This window comes from Tupaia chinensis, unplaced genomic scaffold, assembly GCF_000334495.1.
Source record: "Tupaia chinensis unplaced genomic scaffold, TupChi_1.0 Scaffold142914_1, whole genome shotgun sequence".
NCBI lineage: Eukaryota > Metazoa > Chordata > Mammalia > Scandentia > Tupaiidae > Tupaia > Tupaia belangeri.
In genome coordinates, this window is record NW_006202759.1 from 76,185 (window position 1) to 84,591 (window position 8,407).

Below are 8,407 nucleotides of genomic sequence, written 5' to 3' on the forward strand. Positions count from 1 at the left end.
CCGTGGTCGACTACGTGGGAGTCCAGCGACATAGCCATTACGCTAACTGCTGGTCCCCAGATCATAGGCTTTTGAACATGTGATTTCTTCATCGGTAATGGAAGGCTAATTACGTGTACTGGCCTTGAACTCTTGATCTTACTGCCTAAGTATCCCTACTACCTGGGATTACATTCCACCACTCTCAGTTTTACACAGTTTTTTGAAAACACTAGGAGTGTTCAGATTATTTTAAATGTTGGTTTTAAATTAATACATTCTTAACAAACATTTTGTTTCCTCTCAGGTTTGGTGAAATCATTCAACAGCATGGGCTCATTTTATAAAAACCCTGTAACACGTGCAAATGTATGTGATATTTTGTGGAATATGACAGGTTGATATTAATTTGCTTTTTTCAGAAGCTGGCAGGTGACATGGTGGTTAAGGCCTCTGGACTCCCATGGTTCGAGTCTGGACCTAGTAGCTTACTTTCTCACTTTCCATTTCTCTCTCTGTTTCTCTCTAGTCAAATTTTAAAAAATAAATAAATAACAACAAATTGAATTAAGTAAATAATTTTTTTTTTTTGCTTTTTCCAGGTCTTTACTTATGGCATTATTGACATTTTTTGTCTCCTAAGATTGTTAATAGTGATTTTTTCACATTTCTTTTTTTTTTTTTTTTTTTTTAATCAGGATCAAGTGAACCACCTATTAAATAATCCCTCCAAAGAAACTGAGCAGCCATCAACCAAAGCAGTAATTATCACCCATGAACGTACCAGAACCCAAAATGTTTACCATACAAAGAAAAAAACACACGATTCAGGACTAGCGGACAGAGATGGTGTTTTTAATGCAACTCTTAAGCAACTAAGAAGCCTTGGAGTAAAAATTGATTCTCCCACTAAAGTGAAGAAAAATGCACATAAAGTGGATCAGGCCAGGTAACTTTTTGAAATCTGTCTTGCAAGAAGAATAAATTTTAGATGTACTGTAGCAATCTCATGAGAAGAGGCCTAATAAGTTTGTGTCTCCATTCAGTCAGTTCATCATTTCAGGGCCTGCTATATGTGTGATGAATAGGAGATCATCCCTGTGTTTTAGACTCTTCATTGTAGTGGGAGAGAGGGTTATATATCAAAGTATTTGGGAGATGTTGAAGAGTATTTTTCTAAGTAGGGATGTCAATAAATACTTGGGAAGTCTTGGGAAAGAAGAAACAAGTTTTACTAGCATTACTCTGAAATGTCTTCCTGGAGGTGATGGGTCTGCATGAGGTACTAGATATACAATTGTGCCACCAAAAAAGGCAAAAACATGACTTTTTCTAGGAATATGTCCAGCTAGCTATGTCCTGTTCCAGTTCCTCTTTATCAAAAATGATCTCGGGACCAGCAGTTAGCGTAATGGCTATGTCGCTGGACTCCCACGTAGTCGACTGCGGTTCGAGACCCGGACCCCATGGCTTGAACTCACGCCAGGCGCGTGTGCGTGCATGCCCAAGATCCCGAGAGGAGAATGGAGGAGAAGGGATTGCGGCGTGGCCACCCCCCCTGGGGGGTGATTTCTCGCTTTCTATCTCTCTGTCTCTCTCTGTCTGTCTGGCGAGTGCATGCGCCCTATAGCAAAAACGTCTCAAAAAAAAAAATTATTTCAACATATACTTGTTAAAAAGAAGATAAAGTCTAGAAACTATAGTATCAAGACTAGTGTGTTTTCTGTTAATTATTTTGTATTGTTTCCTAATTATGAGAGTAATAAAATGCAAAGCCCCCACTCCTAGGAATGTTCTTTGCATATTCAAGTATATATGCATGATATGTTTCATGATTTGAATTTTTTTTTTAGCTTAACATTAAGTCTCAAATAATTTTATGTATAGGTATATACAGTTCCTTCTCATGCATTTAAACAGCTACATTATACTCTTTTATACCCTTATACTATAACATGTTAAACCCTAACCTTCTATTAATGGACTTTTAGGCCAGACCTCTTATTTGTCATTTCAAACAGTGGCAAGTGAACATCATTCCACAGGTACTTGTACCGATCTATTCGTAGGATAAATTCCTAGGTAGGCAGAATTAAGATATATGCATTTAAAGTTTTGATAGATGTTACCATTGCTCACCAAATAGTTGTACCAATTTATATTTCTACTAATAGTGTAGGAGTATAAGACTAGTGCTTTGAAGGCTTTATTTCTGAATTGAGATAGTGACTGTATAACCTCTGTTGAAATGCACCAATCACCGTGTATCTATGAGAAATCCTCATATCTTGATATGGCTGCTTTTAGGAAATAGTTTTGAGGTAATATATTTTTTCATAACGGCCATCCTGTTTTAATGTCTTCATTGCAAAACATCATTATTAATATATTTTTGGTATATAATGAACTTGATTTGTTTAACTGCCTGAAATGAAATGGAATGGAAAGCCATTTTACATATCAATGTGGGATCAGACCGTTCTGGTTGTCCCAGCCACTGTAGTACCAGATAGACACTGGGACCTGGCAGGCTGAAGTCACCTAGGAGGCTAGAGTCCAATTTCCATCCTACTCTGAAAAGCCAGCATGATGGCACTCACCTGTGATTTCAGGTACCCAGAGGCTGAAGCAGGAGGATCACAACACAGTAAGACCTTGTATAAAACACCGTACACATACACACATTCACGTGAGATTTTTCTCAAAGAAATGAAAGCAACTATAGGAAAAAAGTTTTCAGTTCAAAGTAACATATTAAGTATTTCCGTAAGGGGGAGAAGTAACATCCCTGTATCTTCACATACATTTTTAAAATATGTTTCACAATATGGTATAAACCATTTTAGAGAATTTTGTAGAGCTCTGGAAATAGAGTTTGATTCTTGTTTTGTTTCCATTGTCAAAGTAATAAAACTATTTTTGAAATTGGAAAGCTTAGAGAATGGACCAAAAAACTCATTTCTACCAAACTCAAATTATTAATATTAAATTTTGCTTCTGTATTTTCTATAAGTTTTTTTCTTAAATAATTTTAACAGCAACCATACAGTGAATGCTCATGGTATGTCTGAAATTGCCCTAGGGACCAGCAAATGGCATAGTGGTTGTCGCTGGACTCCCATGTAGTCGACTGCGGGTCGAGTCCCAGACCCGGTGGCTTAAACTCACACCAGGCGTGTGTATGTGTGTGCCCAAGATCTCTGGAGAAGAAGGGATTATGGCATGGCCATCCCCCTGGGGGGAGATTCCTTACTTTCTGTCTCTTTTGTCTCTCTGTCTTTCTGGCAAGAGCACACGCCCTATAGCAAAAACAAACAATCCAACAAAAAACTCAGACTGGGTATGTGTGTGCGTGCCCAAAACCCCAGAAGGAGAATGGAGGAGAAGGGATTGCAGCCTGACCATCTCCCCTGGGAGGTGATTTCTTGCTTTCTATCTCTGTCTCTCTCTCTCCAGTGAGCACAAACATAACCTTTAGTAGTAATCTTTCTCTCTAAAACAAAAAGTAACTCCCCTAAAGTCTTATGCAGTATTTTTTTATTTAATCATTAAAATAGTCTGTATGGTAGATTCTACAATTTGAACACCTGTAATCTGAAAATTCAAAATTCTAAACTTTTGAGCACCAACTTACCACAAATGGAAAATTTTACACCTGATCTCACGTGACGGGTCATACTCAAGATGCTAAAATAAAACTATATTGTATTGGGATTGGTAGTTGGCATGGTGGCTAAGGGCACTAGACTCCCACATGGCTAACTGCGGTTCGAGTCCCTGACCTGGTGTCTTGTTCTCTCTTTCTTTCTCTGGTCAAAATTGAAAAAGATAATAAAGAAATAATTCTTTAAGAAAAAAAAAAAACTATATTGTATAAAACTACCTTCAAGCTATATGTCTGTGGAATATATATGAAACATAATTGAATTTTATATTTAGACTTGGGTTCCATCCTCAAGATATTTCATTTTATATATATTGATATATATATATATATATATAAATAAATGTGTATATATATATATAAATGTCCAAAACACTTCTGGTTCCAAGTATTCCAGATAAGGGATATTCAACTTGTATTATTGTTCTGTTTTTATAGATGAGGAGACTGAAGCACAGGAAAATTGAGTGCCAATTTGCTCAAGCTGCACAGCTGTGATTTTAGACCTCCTCTACTCTAATTCCGAAGCCCATACTTTCCCCCAGTTTTGCTGTTGAGTTATAGCTCACAATGTGTCTTTACACACTGGGCTTATAAGACTCTTGGCTTTTGTTTTAATATTTCACTTCTTGGGGCTGGCAGGTGTCATGGTGGCTAAAGGCACTGGACTCCCACATGGCCACGAAGGTTCAAGTGTTGGACCCTGGTGGCTTGCTTTCTCACTAGCCCTCTCTCTTTTTCTCTCTTTCTTTGTCTCTCTCTGATCAAACTGGAAAAAATAATAACAAAGTTAAATAAAAAATAATTCTTTTTTAAAAAGAATTTTTTTTTTTAGAGGTTTTTGCTTTAGAGCGTGTGCGCTCTCCAGAGAGACAGAAAGCAAGAAATCACCCCCCAGAGGGGATGCCTACATCACAATCCTTTCTCCTCCATCCTCCTCTCGGGATCTTGGGCATGCACGCACACACACCCAGTGTGAGTTTAAGCCCCCGGGTCCAGGACTCAAACAGCAGCCGACTACATGGGAGTCCAGCGACATAGCCATTACAACTGCTGGTCCCCAAAAAATTATGCTTCTTAAACCCAGGTACAACAGCATATCCAAGCCGTTGGCAAAACTAGGATATAGATAACTTGGTATCAAGTTAAAACCCATACTTTCATTGTTTTTAAGAATTATTTTATTTAACTTTATTTATTTTAATTTGACCAGAGAGGGACAGAGTGAAAGAGAGAAAATGAGAAAGCAAGCTGCCAGGTCTGGGACTCGAACCATGGTTGGCCATCTGGGAGTTCAGCACCCTTAATCGTCACACCACTTCTCGGCCCCCATTCTTTGATTTTTCAAAAGTTCATTTGTGGGCCACCCCCATAGACTATTAAAGGAAACAAGATCCCACATCACAAAATGCAATACAAACTCAAGTCCTAAAGACTTGACATGTCAGGCATGTGTGTGTGGGTGTCCAAAAATCCCAACAGGATGGAGAAATGGAGAAGGGACTGTGGTGTGACCACACCCCATTGGGTGTGCTTTCTTTATCTCTGTCATGTAGAAACGCAAAACAAAACAACGGGAACCAGCAGTTAGCGTAATGGCTATTTTGCTGGACTCTCATGTAGTCGCCCGCAATTCGTGTCCAGGACCTGGTGACTTAAAACTCACGCCGGGCGCGTGTGCATGCATGCCCAGGATCCCAAGAGGAGAATAGAGGAGAAGGGATTGCGGCGTGACCATCCCCCCTGGGGGGTGATTTCTCGCTTTCTGTCTCTAATGTCTCTCTCTCTGTCTGTCTGGCGAGTGCACGCGCCCTACAGTGAAAATCTCTCAAAAAAAAAAAAAAAAAAGGCAGCTCATTTGCTCTGCTACTTACTGCTTGTTTAATTTTTCAGTCAAATCTGACAAGGATTGTATGTGACTCTTTGGAGTTTTAATCATGCTGCTCTTTATACACACACACACACACAACTTTTTTTTTTTAATATGGAGTGAATTTTCCAAGTTGTTGTAACCCTTGCTAGCATCATTTTTACTGGGGATATAATGATCCATTGAGTGGGATATAACATTCATTTATCTGACCTTTCCTCTCTGTCAGAACTGAGAACTGACTTGACAGGTTTATTGCAGTTTGTTACTATTTTATATATTTTCAATATTTTCTTCTCTACTTATGACAGTGTGCATGCACGTAAGAGTGAAAGAAGGATGAGCGTCCTCTGTAGGGTCTGGTCATGCCTCAGTCCAGCAGATCTCGGTCACTCTCATGCATACCTGGCATGTTTCAGACTGGATGGGCTGGGGATTTGAACCTTGGTTACTTACCATGTAGAGATCTGTCTTCTCTTGAGCAGTGCTTTTACTACTATGTCACAGAGCTGGCCCCATTTCTTACTATTTTAAATGTTGCCATTATGAACATCTTGCAGATTTTACATTTTTTGGTTTTGTGATTATTTCTTTAGAATAAAGTCTTAAAAAGACTAAGTCAAAATGGTACCAAAAATTCAAGACTGTTGGGACCAGCAGATGGCATAATGGTTATGTTGCTGGTCTCCACATAGTTGACTGCGTTTTGAGTCCCAGACCCAGTGGCTTAAATTTCATGCCAAGCATGTGTGTGTGCATGCCCAAAGTCCTGAGAGGAGAATGAAGGAGAAGGGATTATGGCGTGGCCATCCTCCTGGAGGGTCATTTCTTGCTTTTTGTCTCTCTGGTAAGCCTATAGCAAAAATCTCAACAACAACAACAACAACAACAACAAAATTAAGACCCTTGCTAAGAGAAAAAGGAAGGGATATGTATGTGTGTGTGTAAGCCAATGGCCAGAGGTTAGTTGATGTTTTTTATTCATTGCAAATGGAACTTCAACTATGAACAATTTGCTCTTCTTGCTACTTACCAGAGGTTATAGTATTATTTCATTAAAGATCTTTTGGGTTTTATTTTTATATTTTACTTTGCATTGAACAGTTGCTAGCCTCTTGTGCTATGTGTAGTATTAATAGTTGTAAGTTAAATAACTCACAGCAATATTGAATGGCTCTTACATTTGAGCTCTCATATTTGGTCTTAAACCATGACTGATAGACACTTAGCAAAATTTATTTGTGTTGTACTTTCAGTCTGTGAATCATAGATTACCTTCTAGGTTATCCCGTTTATCCCTTTAATGTCTATCTTGATCAAGACTTTATCTGAGCACTCAGAAAGAAAGCACTATGAACCGGAAGCTGAAGACCTTTTATTACTTGCATAGGATAAGAACACATTCGGAATGACACCATTTAGTTCTCAGAATACGGTAAATGACGGCTTACTACTTTATGTCTTTCAGCGTGCTGGCATGCATCAGCCCAGAAGCAGTGATCTCTGGATTAAACTACATGTCATTTGCTAATGTTGGCATGAGTGGCTTAAGCCCCAACGGTGTGGATTTGAGCATGGAGGCAAATGCTATAGCACTGAAATATTTAAATGAAAATCAGCTGTCACAGCTGTCTCTCACTCGATCAAACCAAAATAATGGTGACTCGTCTTTTAGCCTTCTGCATATTAACACAGACAGAAGCACAGTGGGACTTAGTTTAATTTCCCCAAGCAACATGTCATTTGCAACCAAAAAGTACATGAAGAGATACGGACTCATACAAAGCAGTGACAATAGTGAAGATGAGGAGGATCCTCCCAGTGATACAGAGGGCAAGAGCGAATGTTTATCTGCACCCGAACAACTTGGCTTCCGGAAAGACCCTTCAAGGAATGCCTGTGAAATCATTAGCTGTCATAACTGTGAGTCTGTGAGCACCCACACAGATATACCAGTATTGAGAAATATAACAAATGAAGTTGTGCAGCCCAAAGCTGCACAGCAGTTGAATGAAAACCCAGTTTATTCACTAAAGAACCCTAAGCCAAGTCCTACAGTGAACCTCCGAACTGGAAAAGCAGAGTTTACCCAACATCCTGAGAAAGAAAATGAAAGGGACGTTCCAATTTTTCCTGAAAATGTGCAACCTTCTGAAACTTTAAAGCAAATGAATAGCATGAATTCAGTAGGCACCTTCTTAGATGTAAAACGTCTCAGACAGTTGCCCAAATTATTTTAAAAGTTTAACTTCTTCCCCTTCTGATATGGGGACTGAGTTATCTCCTAGACATATTTAGAGAAGCCAGAGCCCTCTGATAGTTTTGGAATTCCTAGCCATTCAAGCCTATTTCTTAATGTCTCGTCATTTGCAAAGAACTGACCAAGTGACTTGATTGTTTATGAAATGGCTAGCGAGAGAGCGAAATTCTCATTCCGGTGGAGCCATTCAGCATCACTGAAAGCCAAATTCTCCTCATTCCGGTGGAGCCATTCAGCATCACTGAAACCTTTAAGAAAAAAAAAAACTTTGAGAGTTATTTCACCTAATTGAGTAAACGGACACTATCCAACTCTGAATCTGAATTGCTCTTTTGTACTGTACATTTGAAGAAGTAAGTCCATTTTCCTAGTATGTTGCATTTCTGCATTTGTGCCAAAAGAACATATTGTTATCATGACACTGGCTAAATTAGCAAGATCAACCTTTCTTGAGTATAAAGGGTAAAGCTATTTTAAAAAATAACTCGAGGTCTTTTTTTTATAAAGAGTTTATTTCCTTTAACTAAGATGCATATTTATTAAACTCTGTAGAAATACAACTTTATCAGCCTGGTGGGTTGATTAATATTAGTATAACATCTTCAGCATGCAGCACTAGTTACCACAGAATAAG

The 8,407-nt window shown here is 38.7% G+C and overlaps 1 protein-coding gene and 1 non-coding gene across 7 annotated transcripts in view; one reads left to right on the plus strand and one right to left on the minus strand.

Annotated features, from left to right (window-relative positions):
- Positions 1–7,969, plus strand: part of STIL (STIL centriolar assembly protein) — an 84,121-nt gene extending 76,152 nt beyond the window's left edge. For all 6 annotated transcript variants that reach the window (XM_014582228.2, XM_006163762.3, XM_006163756.3 and 3 more), the window contains 2 exons: positions 678–928; positions 6,982–7,969. In XM_014582228.2, coding sequence (XP_014437714.1) covers positions 678–928; positions 6,982–7,753 — 1,023 coding nt within the window. In that variant the 3' untranslated portion in view covers positions 7,754–7,969. The remainder of the gene's footprint in view (positions 1–677; positions 929–6,981) is intronic.
- On the minus strand, positions 4,187–4,342 carry LOC114005170 (small Cajal body-specific RNA 1). The gene has a single exon (XR_003547057.1).
- Positions 7,970–8,407: the final 438 nt, after the last annotated feature.